At 39.9% G+C, this 17,422-nt stretch overlaps 1 protein-coding gene across 1 annotated transcript in view; it reads right to left on the bottom strand.

The window, feature by feature from the left end:
• Nucleotides 1–17,422, bottom strand: part of ncanb (neurocan b) — a 130,766-nt gene that overhangs the window by 88,952 nt on the left and 24,392 nt on the right. Inside the window, exon 7 of the mRNA XM_085447414.1 lies at nt 14,732–15,931. Coding sequence (XP_085303540.1) covers nt 14,732–15,931 — 1,200 coding nt within the window. The remainder of the gene's footprint in view (nt 1–14,731; nt 15,932–17,422) is intronic.

The following is a 17,422-nucleotide window of genomic DNA, read 5'->3' as shown; positions in this document are numbered from 1 at the left end:
CGTCAATTTAATGCACCCAAGAGCTGTCGGTCTGCAGTCTGGAGCATTACACTAAACTTCTCAGGCCTACAAGTTAAGGGATCATGTACACAACAGCCAGTCTCAACTCCCTGGGAAAAAGCTGCTTCCTGCTCTCCCTTTACCAGTCTAAAGCAGTGGTACACAAGATACGTGTGAAGACTGGTAGTTTTAGAAGAAAATTAAATATGGTTTAACTGAATGCAATTCATTCCATCCATCCATCCTCTTGTATTTATCCAGTTAAGGGTCATTAGGGAGCTGGAGGCTATCACAACTGTGGTTTTCAGGTTTTAAAAATTATCTTTGTACTTCCTCTTTCTTGGTGAAATGCTATATAATTGCAATATTTTCACTTCCTATTGGTTACTCTATTAAAACAAGTGGGGATTTAAAAATATAATCTCATGGTTTTAACGAAAAGTCAGTTGCATCTGTGCTACAAACTGAACAATGTAAATTTTGCACTTTACTCTTGCCAGCTACCAAGCTATTGCATACAACTATTTTCAGAACAGTCCCTGGTAGACCTGTTCTGATCCTATGTACTTGTGTGATTTTACCACTGACCCCAAGGTCAAATACCAATTTTGTTTTCAAATGGCCTGACTTTTGAGTGGAGGATCATTGGTGGTAAAAAATGCTGGATCTCCAGCTATGACTCAGAAACCAAACAGCAGTTTTTGCTTCAAAATTCTACTTTTTTCAAAACTTAGAGTGATGTGTCAAGTCAAGGGCTGGGACCAGGACCATTCTTTGCTATTTTTTCAACTTTCCAGATGTTGTGCGCCTCCAATTTGTCCCTCGGTGAGATTATCAAAACTGACTTCTTGTATAACATCCTGTGGCCTTTGATGGGGAATATTCAGCAGAAAACACCTGACCTGCTGCATATGCCATCATTTTTTGATCATACCAACAACTTCGGCTTAGTGTCTACCTGGGAGGCAAATGCCAGTGCATCCCACACGGAGAGGCGAAGGTGATAAACAGAAGACATTTCAGTGTACAGAACAGATTCAGTGTAATACACCATAAATGGTGCAAGGCAATATAGCAGGACTGCCAGTGGCAAACCTAACAACAGAAGCTGCTTAGTAAGCTGCTTGAACATACACAAAAAAAATGACCTCGAAGGGATAATCAGCTAAATGTTAATTATGGATAGTTGCATATGCAACTATGGACGTGCAATTTTCAGCTACTGAAGGGTTTGTTTTGTAACACCAGGCAACGTCTAGTGTTGTTATCCATATGACCTCCAGGTACGGGCCAAAATGTGGTTGTTGTGGACGTTTTTTCAATGGCAAACTTCGACTCATTATAGAGATTGTTTTTATACTGCTTCTGAAGGCTCTGTAGTCCCATGTGTCCAAAGAGTGGAGGGCATGTTTCCTGTACACAAAAAGTTGTGTGTGAAGGAATGCAGTGATCAGCGGACATCTCCAAGATTTTGTGGGCTCTTAAGCTAAAACAAAAGTGAGCAGCTGCATGGTGGATTTCGACCAGATATGTCCCCAGCTTCTCACAGACAGTTTGCAAAATGTGCACATCAACAAAGACTGTCGAGCAGATAGTCCAGTTCATACATACACTTGTATAAACTCCATCACAACTTGTCTGTCCTGCTGCCGATCACAACAACATTGACTTCCTCTTTCAAAGCTCTTCACAATAAAACAGGGTACTCATAAAAAATAATCATATATAGTGCAAAAGCTCTTTTAAACTTAGTAAACACATTGTACTCCTTCTAAAAGGAATTTCAAAAAGTTTTTCTAAATACTAAATACTATTATTATTTTATATTTTAACATGGATCTCAATGTTTTTAATCTTTCAACACATTTTAATAAAGTTTTAGCCTGGTTACAAACAATTAAGTTGATTTATTCAACAAATAAATAAACCAATTAAGGAAAAACAAGAAAATGTAAAATAAGCACAAAAAATAAATTGGCCAACACGTAATAAATTGTTTTTGTTTATAAATAATCTGTTCTTTTGTGTTATTTTTCAAACAATAATGTTGATATTTATAAATAACAAAATCCAATAAAAAAATGATCTGTACATCTATCCAACAGCCAATGTTTAGTGGGAAGGTAAGAAAATAACGTTATCTTAGCTAAAGTTACATATTTCATTAGAATGAATTGATAGAGTTAGATTGTCTTGATGCATGCTCAATCATCCAGGTAAGTAAATCCCAAAAAGTTGAATCTGTTCATCTGGAGAAAGCGTTTTGGGATAGGGTTGGCTTATTTGAAATATCATCTTACCAACATCAAGATATCGTGTTTCGAGTTAAAATAATATTCACTGACGGACGTTATCGTCTTACCCCTGTTTCCCTGAAAGATACCATGAGGTTTTATATTAAAAAGTTTTACCCACACTAGACTTTTGCGGCAATGGTAGTAAGACAACAACTTCTACAACCTCATCCTCCTTCACAACGCTGTCAAATTACCTTTTTTATTATCAGTTTTATTGAGAAACCCCTAGGGGTGGAAATGACACAGTCTGCATTTAACTGGAAGACCAAGGGATAGCAATCAGGCAAATTCTGCAAAAAAAAAAAAAAGTCTAGGAGCAGCTGCCTCAGAAGTGTGTTCTCTATGATTTAATGTCATTATTGAACGGCTTGTAAATGTACATCTAAATCTGTTTTTTGTCTCTCAAAAGTCAAAGGTTTCAATTGTCAGTGTTAATCTATAAAACACCGGAAAGTTCTTTGTGCAAAGTCACATTGTCAATGTAGTGATAAAACTGATTAGGGTAGGTGAATGTAAAGGCCAAAAAACTACAAACAGTGTGAAGTCATTTGTAATTCTATCGATCAGTCTTCTGACTACTGATCTCGCAGGAGCTGATTGGATGATCAGAACACCTGATGTACTTCAAAAGCTGCAGACAGAAGCCTGCACCCTTTGGGAATGTGTTCACATCTTAGAGGCAAGGTTGTTCATGGAGCAGGTGTAGTGATGTGATTACTGCACTGAGTCTGACAAAATAGGATTTATGAGCACTGCAGGGGAGGGAGAAGCTTTTTCTGTCCATCTGACCACATATGATGTCCCTTGTCTAGTTGCCGTTACACACCTTTGTGTGTCTGTGAGAGAGAGAGTGTGTCCAGAGGTGAAAAGGGGTGAAAGCAACACTGGATCTAAACTGTAGTTCTAGATGTCAAACACACTGCTCAGCCATTCCACAAGTAACCATTAACAGTGCTCCATTAATTATTAATAAGAATGCTTAAAGTTGCAATCAACACTGGATTACTCAAATGACTCCTACTACCTTGCCAATATATTAAACTGTTCCAAAGTATTATTTATTTAAATCGTACGGGGATCAATTTCAGTCATATTTCAATGGGGTAAGTTAACCCTGCTGGTGTATGTGACACAAAACAGACAGAGCTGTGGAGACGCATAAAGGAAAAAAGCCCAAATAAGATGTATTACCAAATAAAAAATTAAAATGAAAAACAAGACCATATATATACACACACACACGAGTCAAAAGGTTGGACACACCTTCTCATTTAATGGTTTTTAAAGCCACGCTTTGCTTTGATTACTGCTTTGCACACTCTTGGCATTCTCTCGATGTGCTTCATGAGGACGAGTTCCCACAGATGCTGAGCACTGAGGGCTCTTTTGCCTTCCCCCTGTGGTCCATCTCATCCTAAACCATCTCGACTGAGTTTAGGTCTGCTGACTGTGGAGTACAGGCCATCAGGGACAGCACTCCATGGCTCATTTACTTGGTCAAACAGCCTTTACGCAACCTGGAGGTGTGTTTGGGATCATTGTCTTGTTGAAAAATTAATGATGGTCCAACTAAATACAATCCGGATGGGATGTCACTGCAGGATGCTGTGGCCTTCAGTTTTGAATAGATCCCCATCAGTGTCACCAGCAAAGCACCCCCACACCATCACGTCTCCTCCTCTACGCTTCGCAATGGGAACCATGCATGTAGAGACCATCCTTTTCTGCGTCACACAAAGACACAGCAGGTGGAACCAAAGATCTCAAATCTGAACTCATCAGAACAAAGCACAGATTTCCACTGCTCTAATGTCCACTCCTTGTGTTTCTTGGCCCAAAAAAATCTCTTATGCTTGTTGCTTTTCCTTAGTCATAGTTTCTTAGCAGCTATTTGACCATAAAGGCCTGATTCGCGCAGTCTCCTCTGAACATTTGATGAAGAGATGTGTCTTCTACTGGAACTCGTAGCATTTATCTGGGCTCTAATCTGAGTGCTGTTAACTTGCAATTTCTGAGGCTGGTGACTCGGATGAATTTATCCTCAGCAGCAGAGGTGACTCTTGGTCTTCCTTTCCTGGGGCAGTCCTCATGTGAACCAGTTTCATCGTAGCACTTGATGGTTTTTGTGACTGGGCACACATTCAAAGTTTTAGTAATTTTCTCCACTGACTGACCTTCAGTTCAGCAATGATGGACTGTTGTTTCTCTTTACTTAGCTGATTGGTTCTTACCACAATATGAATTCTAACAGTTGTCAAATAGGGCTCTCAACTGTGTACCAAACTGACTTCTGCACAACACAACTGATGGTCCCCACACCATTAAGAGTTCAAGAAATTCCACAAATGAAACCTGACAGGGCCCACCTGTGTAGTGGAAACTATTTCAGGTGATTACATCATGAAGCTCATTGAGAAAAGGCCAAGGGTTTGCAGCGCTGTCAATAAACCAGCAAAGGGTGGCTACTCTCAGGAATCTAAGATATAAAGCATATTTAGAGTTATTTATCAATTTTTCTTTGTGTAAATAGCAAGACAACCCGAGAGTCCATTGCAATTTTTTTTTCAAAATATAACACAAAAACAAACCCAAAACAAAAAGAGAAGCAAACAGGCTCAGATGCGTTACAGAAAAAACAATTAATTCAAACAAACTTGCACTTTCACAATACAAGAAAAAAATATATATACAAAAAGCTGAAGCTGATGAAAGTTTAGAAATCTACTTTAGCCCAATCTGGCTTTTGGTCCATTGCAAATTTAAATAAAACTTTCCACTTTCAACTTCATCTCTTTTTAACTATATTTAATTTTTTTTTCTCCAAGCAAACACATACACACACACAAGCGCGCACACACAACAACACAAAATATGAAAAAGCATGACACTTGCGATTAGCTACAGCACCAGCAGCCCGAGACAGCAGAAAGCAGCCGATGCACTCTTAGTGAGCACCTTGTGGGCCGAGCGTCACACTGAATCAGCCTGGATAGGACCGGGGAGGAGTAACATACCAGGGATTCAACACAACCCAATTCCACAGCCCTGTAAAGCGAGACTGACGAACAAATTGAGGGTCCATTGTTACAAGAGCAGCACTTGTAGCGTCTCCGATCGTGCTAAATAAATTGCATTATCTGGACTGTCAGAGTGGCAGCAAAATAATCCATCCTGGCTTATCATCACAAACACATTCGATCCACTTTGGGTTTCTTCCCCCTTCTCTTCAATTTGTCTTTGCTTTCATTTTCAGAGCTTTGTGAAATAGAATATTGAATCAACCACATCCTCCCATTTTTAACTGTCTAATAACATTTTATATACCCACAGAACTAAAAAGGGGCTTAAACACTGCCAATGATTATGAATTATTTATATTTTGACTTAAAGAATTTGCAGCGTTACACATAAAGTGATTGAACAATTCCATCAAGATGCACGGTGAATGAAAAATATGCTGTCAAATTAAGTGTGCAACGAGTGCAGTACGCTGTTTCATATTTTCAGTATTCAGTAAGCTGCACTGCAAAATGTGCCACATGAAGTGCAAGGAACATGATGGTATGCTTTGACCTTGAAATCCACAGTCCTCCTCTGATATTTTTATGCCCTTGTAGCACATGTGGTGCAAAAGATTTACAAAGGAGTTCCATGCAAATCAGAAGCAAGAGGTTGGAAAATGGTTGAATTTTGTGAGTTTCGGCATTTTCAGAATAATAAGGAGGTTTTAGCAAGAAAAAATGCTTTTGATGATTTGTTAAACATTGTTTCAAATAAGCTGTAAAACCAATTATCATTTATATTTCTGTTATATGTCATCTAATGCTGTTTGTACATGTTGACCACAGTGCTGGCATACATTGAGGATGTGCTGTCTGGCAAGGTGACAGCAGACAACAGCGTGGGCCGTTTCCTGATGGATCTGGTAAACAAAGTACCCACTATCTCACCTGAGGACTTTGAGAACATGCTCAATTCCAACATCAATGACCTGTTAATGGTGACCTACCTGTCCAACCTCACCCAAGCCCAGACTGTTCTCAATAAGAAGCTGGTGCTGCTCTGAGAGGGTTTCTTTGAAGTCATTCATATTTAATTTTTGTACCTGCGTTGGATATAACTCTTGGTGGGTGTATAGATCAGAAACATTTCACACCTAAAAGACACTGCATTTCTAACTGTGATTGTTAGAAATCATGGAGCTAAGCACTAGGTGCACATCACTGAGACACACTAGAATTTTAAATGAAATTTTAAAAGGAATAACCTCCCTTGGAAACACAGTGCGATGGTGTACATTTGTGTCTAGTTAAACTGAATCAAAAACAAAAATACTTTCTTGCTTGGTGAAGCTTATTTCCACACTTGAAAATGATGAGCCATTTCCTCACTGCGATTGACACATATGCTTAAAAGAGATGAGGCTAATGCTGAGACTGGCTGAGAAGGCAATGATTAAACTCCAAAATACTTCAGTTTCTATTCTACTTTTTCCAAATCTTTTCTGCAAAAATCTACAAATATGCCAAGCATGCTTGGAAACACCCTCACTGACTTTGGACACACGACATTTTTTTTTTGCTTTAAATGAAAAGGAATGGCGACACGAGCAGTTCTATTTCTATTCCTTTAGAGGACATTACACTTTTATTCGTTTCAGGGTTCTAAACCCTAAGGATAACTACTTCTTGCCTAACCTTATATTGAATGAGTTAAACTTTAGGGACTTGCTTTTTGTCCCTGAAATCTAGTCAGGTCTCCACAATGCAACTATCTAAATGGATTTAGGTCAGAAAATTGGTAATAGAAGGGAACACACACACACACACACACACACACACGTGTGTGGTTAGGGAATCTCATCTTCCCCTGTGTGTATGTCTCTATCCCACTGTGGTTACCACGAGGAAGTTGTTCTGACAGCATTGCAGCACTATTACTACAAGCAAGCTGTGGGCAGGAGGGTTTGCCTGTAGAAATATTTAAAACTCAACAAAGAAGAACTACTTTAGATGACCCCAGAGTGCTGCTTGCCAGCAGAAACTCAGAAAATTGTATAATTTACACCTTCATATCCTCTACCCATTTAGAGACCTTCCCCCTCTTGTGACTTGTAATTTTTCCTCGTCTCTGAATCCTTCTCGCTGGGACAGATCCGTGGGTGTGTCTGACATGCCCTACATGAAGAGACTGCTCAGCCCTTGCACCCGCTGTGGGCTGGCTGCTACATGATGCGTTGTGACTGATGCTGGGAGCCAAACACCGCTGCCACTGCTCTGCCTTTAGCACCACAGAGAAGGAGCAAAGTCAGTCAGGCAATTTGGCAACTCAAAACCCCCAGCTGAGTGCACTCATCCCCTCTGCTGCCACTCGTCTGTAGCTAGAAAATACCTCAATTCGAAATCATACATTTCGCTGTTAACCTTGATGGCAGGCAGCTCCATTTTTGACGGCAAGTGCATGCATGTGTGACTTGCTGAGATCCTGACAGGTGTGCACGCGTGTGTCTGACTGCAAATGGAGTGCGGAAACGTGAGAGGAACACGCAAGGATGCTGGTATTCAAATCATGTTTGGCAGCCATTGTTTTTATGCTCTGCCTAGTGACCTGTTACCATAAAATTAATGCCTACATGCTCCGCATTTGGTTGTAATAAAAGTAGCTGATATTTTGTCTCATTTCTCTGACCACGGAGAGGATAGAACTGTTACCTGTCTCTTTCAGCAGAAGGAAGCTGATTCCTGACATCTAATCTGATGGCACTTGAATGCTCCACTGTAACCTATATCATGCAACCAGGTGAGTGTTTTCTACTCTGCACAGTCACACAATGACTCCACATAAAGGATTTTATTCTGTCTGACAGCACCACGTCCAGCTCTCTGTCTCCATCCATCGCCCCTATCACCTCACAATTGGTGGCACACAGAGGTGATGTTGTTCTTTGCTTCACTGAAACTCTACAAACCAGCAGGATCCCAAAGTCTGTGCCTGACAACAAACACTCAGTTTTTCATTGGGTAAGAAAAAAAAATCCCTGAGTGAAATGCTCTTTGGTTTTTGTTCTTGTTTTTTTTTTTCTAAATAGGGTGACATACAACCCAGGAGGGGTCTTCATTCATCTTCTTTTGAGCAGCTTCAAAATGAAAATGAGTACCATAAAACAGGCAGAGATGAGGTTGCCTGAATGCTCCACCAAGCAGCTGATGGCTGTATCTGCTGTGAGATTTTACTTTTAGTTGTTTTACTCCTCATTGAGTCAGCTGGTTTGAATGTGACTCATTCATAAAGGCAACAGGAGCAAATGTTTGCCATATTTTGGCTGGTATGGGACTAGGATCAATTATCGTAAACTTGCAATACAAAAATGCAAAGTTACTGAGAGCTGAATGGGAGAAAAGACCACAAATGGTCACACAAAGGGGCTTTGTGCATATGCGAGTATAAAGCTGAGTAATAAAAAGACAAATGCATGATTAGAAGACATATGTTGTGCCCAGGGACACAAAAAACTGAAGTTTAGTATCGATTGTTACTGCATTACTAGAGTTAACGCCACACTTTTGTCTGCCTCCCAACTGATCTTTAGAGGGCTTTGAGATGAGAAAATATTCATAAAAACAACAACAAAACTTGTTTATCAATTCTGTTGCGGATTTGCTACCAGGAACAGTCAAGAGATGCAGTCATTCATCTGCCATAATGGGAGCTCTGGGTCACACAATCTAAAAAATAAAATACAGCTGCCTGTGATGGGGCTCCTAGGCTGAATAATCACCAGGTTTTGTTGTGGCAGCAAACATAATAAAGCATTTTTATGATGCCATAAAAACGCCTGTTCAAGACTTTTCTATGCTTTTCCAAGCTTGCTGCAGAATAATAAACCAAAAATTTTCACAGAGTATTAGCTTTACCAACTTAAGTGGCATGTCATTGACTTTTACATGTTTAAAGAATGCTCTCCATTTCCAGAAGACAGTGAACACTGATAACAGATATTTTTTTTCGCTGGAGCGTTTTGGCTGATGTAAAATAAAAAATTGCATAAAAAGCATGAAAATAAAAATTCCCTGGTGAAATTTACTCAGGATGGGTTTGAGTTTATTCATTGAAAACCAACAGTGCTTTGCAAAGGAGCAAGAATTTGTTTTTTATATCACTGCTGTTGATGTTAGATGATGACCTTGCCAGGCACAGCGTTTGGCCCTTGTGCTTACCCACTTCTTGGACGTTGCTCAGCAAGTAAAGCTCAGCTTGACTTGGGAAAGGTTAATCATGTTTGACTGAGCTCTCTGTACTTCATCAAGGCTGCTTTTGTTTTATTGCTCTCTTTAATCTTTACTCTTCTTCTTATGTACTCGGTTTATGTTATTCCTCATGTACTTTATGGTATATTTCATATTATCAATTTTCAAAAGAACAAAACAACAAAAATGAAAACTCTTCCAAGTTCAAATTAATGAATTATGTTCTTGCATAATGGAATGTTTCATTCTTACTATGATTAAGAATGAAACACAGTATGAGGAGATGCATTAAGGGGCAGATCCAACCATAATTAAAAAAACAAACAAACTGCACCTAAGTTGCACGTATAGCTGGCTGAGCAATATAGAGTTTAAAAAAGGGCTACATCCATCATGTCCATCCAGTCTATAGTTTGCTGGAGTTAATGCCATGACTAACAGCGTGATAGTATTGATGTAGTTTTGCTCTGTTCTGTAAGAACAAATGAAAGAAGGTTTTGATACCAGCTGTACTTATTGTCCTGCTGTCCAACATTCTCTTGTAAACTGTGATTTGGGGGTAAAACAGGGGTTATCGATTCACACTTGTAAGAGATCTTTCAGTTGACTGGAAATTGAGACCATCTTGTTTACCTGAGGATACGGACCTAAAGGCTAATCTTAGGGTGGTAACACTGTGTCTGACCATTGAGGGAATACAAACTGACAACATAACAAGTAACTGTAGCAAGAATGAAGAAAAGACTAGTTTGTCAGTAAAACAATGGATTTGTTTGTTTCTGTTTGTCTCTGCTCTCCTATCCCTGAGGGGCAAATTACTGACTTTTTTTTATAGCTGTAGTAATCAGTAATCATTTTGTAGGTTAGTTCTTCATGCTAATTTCTGCATCTTACTGTCTTCTTTTTTCCCGTCTCCCATCCTCATTATTGTCTTAATTGAATTCACCTGCACCTTCTTACCCTTCTCCCTGGTGTATTTATTTAGTATGCATTTTCTCCCTCCATATTCGTCAGGTTGCTGTCACAAAGCCCTTCTGTTTCTGCATATAATTCATTTGTGATCTCAAGATAATCTACTACATTTGGTTGTTTTGATTAGGACTTTTAGTGTTTGTTTTTGAAAAATACACTTGTATTGAATGAAATTTTGTTCAGTCATACTTGTGTGCTGAAAATAAAGGAGTGAATTTTTTGTAAATTTCCATTTTGCCTCCGTGGTTTCTGTATTTGGGTCCCGGCATGATTATTTCCTCAAAGAATGACATCCTCTCCTTAGTAGACTTCACCTGAGACTAATCACTGAGATATCCTCAAAGTTGTACATCTGTTTACAGAGAAACTGACAGTAGGATTTGATGGAGATTTAAGACTGGAGATTTCAGTGGATTTAAGACTGGTCTGCATTAATATCATTAACAGTTAATGATGTACACAAAAGGCTCAGCATAGTTGATCTGAGCTCATTTTCAACACTTTGGTAGTGCTGTTATTTCCCTGGTTAACGGGATACAAAGGGCCTATGCTCAGTCAGCACAGAGCGGTATGTAACACCATTTCATCCCACACCACGATAGAACCAAAAGTCCCTTAAGGCTCCTCTTTAACAAAGCCCATTCATTTAATAAGCAGCAGCCAGTGGCGCTGGATTCGATTCGGCAGGAGTGTTTGATATGGAAAAATGGTGGAATTACACCATGAAAAGAAAGAAGAGAAACTTGGAGATGGAAAGTAGAGGGGAGGATGACTGATTAGGCAATGAATGGATTTAAAGTGAGGTGACTTCTTTTTTAAACACAAGTGATTTTGCTGAGGCAGAGGATCCTACAGGGGACAGATACAGTTAGACAGCAATTGACTGCCTTGTGTTGTATCATGTTGGAGTTCAAGAGGCTATCAAAACATTATGCCAGGGAGAGTCATAACAATGACCAGCAGAGTAATAAAAGACATAAAGTCAGGGAGATGGGTAAGGAGGGAGATGAGAAAAGCTAGTAGGGCAGAGGGAAAGAAGGATAGTCAAGAAAAAAAAAGATGGAAGACACAGGGAGCGAGAGGCAGAAAAATCAATACACTTCTATATGCAGCATTGAGAATGTGCCCTCTTGCTGCTCCAGACAGCCTATCCAAGGACTCCAACAGCCAGCAGACAAACTGAACATCTATCCACAGACCCACACTCATAATATGCCACCCCAGTCTGTCTCTGTCTCCATTTATCTCCGTCTCCTCCCATAAACACATACACACGCACGCACACATGCACACACTTCAACCTACTGGCTTTTCTCCTCCAAATTTAACACTCTAATTTGGTAGAGGGCTGGCTGCCGTGTTATTGATGTTGCCAGAGGTCTGATCCATCTAGAGCCTGGGACAAGGCTTCAGTCAAAATGGCTATAAGTCAGAGGCATCCTGCTCCCTGTTTGCCAGAGTATCAGACCAGCATTGGTAATTTAAAGGTTGGATAGACAGCCAATATTACTGTATGCACCTGCCTCGCTTCATCACCCTAAAGGGCCGGATGCCAGTGCTCCGAAGCATTTGGTAAATTTCCATGCTTGTTGAGACACGTTGGATTGGAAATCAATTTTTGTAACTTTTCGTAGTTGCAAACTTCAACAAATGCCGTCTTTAGGATTATATAATATGGAAATTAAGATAAAATAAATTTTAAAAAGAAAATAAATGTCTCTACTTTTCACAGTGTTCACAGAGAGGGATTAGCACATATCCTGTGTGTGTGTTTGTATATGATGGTGTGACATGTGGGATGGATTAGAGAGGTTTACTTCAGAGTGAGCTGTGCATGCTGGTGCTTCTTCACATATCTTTTTCCCCCTTATGTATGTGTTTGTGTTTGAGTGTGTGTGTGTCCACCCATCTGTGTGGGTTTAGCTGGAGGGCAAAGCAACAAGGGATTGGAAAAGCTGGGTGTTTCGTTATATACCATTGTCTTAGCACAGAGATATATAGCCAAACAGGACACAGAGGGGCTGAGCCTGATCAGACAGCGATGAATGAAGATCGGAAGGAAGCACAGACATGTAAAAAAATAAATTTAAAAAAGAAAAAGGAGGAGAGGAAAAAGAAAACATGGGGAGGAACAATGTGCTCTCTGGATGCCCACAGGACTATGGTTAGTGTAGTCTCTGATCATTGATTAAAGAGCTTTATGTTCTCCTACCCACAGCATTGTGGAGGACATGCTCACCTCTCTCAAGCACTGCCTCAACCCTCCCGCCCCCTATTCTTACTTCCCAGGGCTGTCCATCCTCCTGCCCTTTCCCTTCTCTCTGTCTCTATCTCTCTGAAGTAATGGGCAGACAACCATTGCTGTAATTTCCTCTGTACTAAAAACTGACAACTATAAAAGGTCACACAGAGGAAGTGGTCTCATGCTTCTAATCACTCAACAAGAGCAGGGCCACTCAGTCCATTCAAATATCACCATGATAAAGACAAAATGTCCTCTACTACTGACTGTTTTCTTTTCTTTTTCTGATGTAATAAACAGTTGAACACAGAGAATATAGTGTTTACATTTTTTTTTAAATGCCCTTGAGCTGCACTTATATAAACAGTTTTTTCCTTCTCTGAATAAAATGATTTGGCAGGATTTACACGTTCACTAAATTAAATGATTGCATAATGGGTCATGGTCATGCTCCATGGAAAGCATTCATAAAATGTGAAATATATTGAATGCATGCACCTGAAGCAAACAAGACAGAGTTGAGCCTACGTTATTGGTTTGCTGGGGTGCATTCGACTGAAATCAAAATCTATCTCCTACTCCTGTTGTTATTAAACGGATGAAAGCTCATCTCCTGCTTTACAGCTCCCTGTAAACTAGAAAACATCACTCGACCAAATCTGATTTCTCCTGTGGGGATGTCTTCATTCGATATATTCAGACTTTTTATTTTAATATATATAATAATTTTTAAATGCATATACCAGTCAAAAGTTTGGACACACCTTCTCAATGTCTTCATACTGAAAACATCAAATATTTTAAAACAAGATATGGAATTGGCGTATATTTTAGATTCCTCAAAGTAGCCACCCTTTGTTTTATTGACAGTGCTGCAAACCCTTGGCCTATATAAAGAATAACCATTAAATAAGAAGGTGCGTCCAAACTTTTGACTGTTAGTGTAAATCAATCTATCTATCTATATAAAAAACTGTACAGTATGTGGGCCACGTGCAATGTGATTCCCAACAGCACCAACTCCATGTGATGACATAAAACTTTTAGAAATGCACTTTACTGAGCAGGATGACTCATAATCCAAATCATGATGTTAAAAATGCATTTTCAAAACCTAGAAGCACAGATCTGAGGATGAATATAAGGCATTAGTTAAGGAGCAATAAATATTGCAATCCTTCCACATAGATTCATTAAACATTGAGCAAACACATTTTGGTTGTTAAAACCAGACAAATTTCAGAGACCTGAGTAGACTTATACAGCATGCAGCATTTTCCGTGTTCATTTACTTTGAGGTTTTCTGCCACAAGTAGCAGGTGCATTAAGTATCAAAAGAAATCGATGTGATTGTCGTGAGACAAAGAGCACAGACATTGCAATTATTGTGAGTGTATAAGAAAACATAGTTGAGCCAAAAATGGAAGACTGAGTCAAATAAACATGAACACAAAAGAAAATGAGACAGAAGAAGAGACCACAGTCTATTACGAGTTCCATCTTGTAGTTTGTGTCTACATTGATTTGTTGGGGACTAGGATCTCTGCCTCTTCCCAGCTCACCTAATTGCACTCACTGTGACCCGCTAATTACTTCACTAAGACCTAGCTGGTCTCACTTCACTGCACTACTTCTCTGTCTAAAGTTGTCTCCATACCAGTGTGGGAGGGTGGGACAAGGAATGAAAGTAAATGTGAAGGCACAAAGGGCAAACGAGGCTGGATTAAGAATGCATGATATATGTCAAAGCAGGAGACAGAAACAGGATGTAGAATGAAACAACAAGTGACAGACAGACCAAGTTGGGAGCATATGTTTTATATCTGAGTTAGTTTTAAGGTGGAGGGTACTGATGCTTTTGTCTCCAACTAATCTGCATACATAATTAAATAAATCTCTGCTGATTAGACAATCACAATGATGAAGACAATAATGACAGTTAATTCACTGGGAACAACATGAAGCTAACCTACCTGATGGGATGAGCCCAAATTCCCAGCTGGGTACAAGAATGCCAAAAGGATTCTTTGTACCAGTATCTTCTGTTGTTGGCGGGGTTTTATGTTCCTCTGACTTTAAGCCCTTGAATGGCGTCCAATGGCTTCCCACAACAAAAGACTCAGAAACGGCAGATCTGGATTCCATTTCTGTAGCAGCAACCTTGATGTCTGATACGGCAGTAGTCAAGTGAATGACTCCAGAAGTGGTTGTGGATGCTCCTTCGGGTGAGGGAGTCGATGAGAGGCCCTGCATGTTGGGGAAACTTGTAGCTTTCTCCTTGTCTTCCTGAGCCCATGAAATGGAAATAGATGGCTCCTCTGTATAAGATCTATTTTCTATAGTGGCTGCTGTGGTAGCAGGATCCACTGTCTGTGCATCTCTGCCCAGAAGCTCTGCCGTCGTCATTTCAGAAGTTGTCAGCATCTCTATCAAAGCCTCATGTGCAGTAATCATCACCTCATCAGTGCTTGTATCTTTACTGTCTTTTCTATAAACTGGGGTGAATCCGGAGTTTGAACTAACTTCCCCGCTGTGTGAGGAGGTAGATGAGAGCTTGTCAGTAGGCCTGTGAATGTAGAAGATCTCGCCCCTAGCCTCCTCTGCTGACTCTGTTTCCTGGGAGACCTGAGGTGGGGTGGTGGGCTGTTCCACCAGCTGCCAGTGGGACAGAGTTGTGCGCTCAGTCACAGTGGCAAAATCACTGTGGCTGAGTGAAGATTTCGACTCAGTAATCACTTTGATGCCACTGCTGTCCAAATTGTTGTCTTTCACTCCAAATCCATCCGCCACGTTGCTCCCTTCTCCACTACCCTCTATCACTTTCTCCTCTCCTGATGCGCTTCTGGCAGTTGGAGTATTGACATTCTCTGTATCCTGCTCTTTGCCTTCACCTGAATAATTATCTGTGTAGTCCTGTCGAAGGAAGGTAGGCAGGGTCATCATCTCAATGGGTCCTGCTTTAGCTTCCATTGGCTCCCAGGTGGGTTTTTTACCCACATAGCCCACATTTTTAGGAAGGCCTAGTTTGGGAATGCGCATTGATTTGATGGCCCACTGAAACTGGGAGCTGGGAGCAGGAACAAAGGTAGGGTGTCGCCTGAGACCCTGAAGACTGGAGAAGTTGACATGTTCACTGGATGGTGAGCTCTCAGTGGGATCCGATTCAGGGATTTCTATAGAAAATACAGAGACAGAACAGACTAATTAAGCAAAGCATCAGGGGATGTTATCTAGAATTAGCAATTTAAAACTCAAGCACAGACTACATCAACCCCATGGAGACTGTTCAGGGAACATAGTTAAAAAATGAATGATAACAGCAAGAACACAGATTTGCTGTGGCCAGTGCTCTGAGCTGGAAATGCTGTGTGTTAACTGTATCTGATTTCATTCATAGTATTTGCATATTTCCTTTATTCCTGCACACACATTGTACGCAGTTATGAAATAATAGAATTCTGCTTTTTTCCCAACCGAACTGGAATTGGATTCAATTTGCGGTAATGGAAAGGGTGGATATTGAAGAATGAGGTAGGTTCACTGGTTTGTGCAACCACTCACCCACTCACTGATCAAGAACGAATAAATAACACGACATAAACGATGCAACTCTGCAAATAAAAGTTGCTCTACTTTACGGCAAATAAACCACAGAGCCATGAGCAACCTTGTGCCCTTGGAGAGCAGTTAAGAACAGTGGTCCTTGTTCTGCACTGCACAGCGTTTGGTTAGAGACCAACAGTGAACTTTAAAAGCAAAGAATAGCATCATTAGATGCAACACAAGACAGTGGAGTTGGAATCTATCCAATGGAGGATTTTAGATACAGTGGCTGTCAGCCTGCCAGTAGGGAAACAGAAGTCAGAAAGGGCTTGCACAGCCAGCCAGTCTTAGCTAAGTCTTGGTGAGAGAAACACTCAAATAATCAGGTCCAAATGTGTAAAAATAATCAAGTGTGTGAAAATGCATGTAAATAATGAAGAGGGAGTTCACCATGAAACAATGTAGATTGAAATGCCATGAAGTCATTCCTTTTATGCCTTTCTTCACCATTTGATTCCTGATTACACAAGCAACAATTCCATAATCTCCATCAGTAATATCCCTGTTTTTTTGGGGGTTTTTTATAAGAAGTTAAATAAACAAAGAATAATTCTTGGTTACTTGACCAATCAGGCTGAGTGGCTATGGCTTCAAACTGATTTCATTCACACTTATCTATCAGGATGCAAAAAAAAGAACAGCAAAATGTTCCTCGTGCTTGACCGGAGCACAGAAATATCCAACACTGCGCTTTCCAATTGAGCTTGGAAAGTACAGTTTTTGTTCATCATATTTATCATGTAATAAACTAAAGCTGTTAATAATTTAAACACATTATTTCAGAATGAATTATATCAACCAAGATCAAACAAAGTAAACAATCTAGAGTTCTCTCAGATGTGTTTATTGCCTATGGAGCCCATTTCCCTCAAAGCTGCATTCTCGAGTAGAATTTACTCTTCTTAGTCTTGGTTTGTAACACAATCACCTGCAGAGAACAATTGTAGTTTAGCCATGCCATCTTTTTCTATTATTTCCATAAAACTATATTTTCTACATTTTTATGCACTGCTGCAACAACTTAAAGTGTATTAAAATGTCTTTAAAATCTTAACTGTGCT

The sequence above is a fragment of the Copadichromis virginalis genome, linkage group LG23 (genome assembly GCF_057382275.1).
Source record: "Copadichromis virginalis isolate Kocher_CV1m ecotype Utaka linkage group LG23, C_Virginalis_male_GT1.1, whole genome shotgun sequence".
Classification (NCBI taxonomy): domain Eukaryota; kingdom Metazoa; phylum Chordata; class Actinopteri; order Cichliformes; family Cichlidae; genus Copadichromis; species Copadichromis virginalis.
This window is presented reverse-complemented; position numbering and strand designations above follow the sequence as displayed.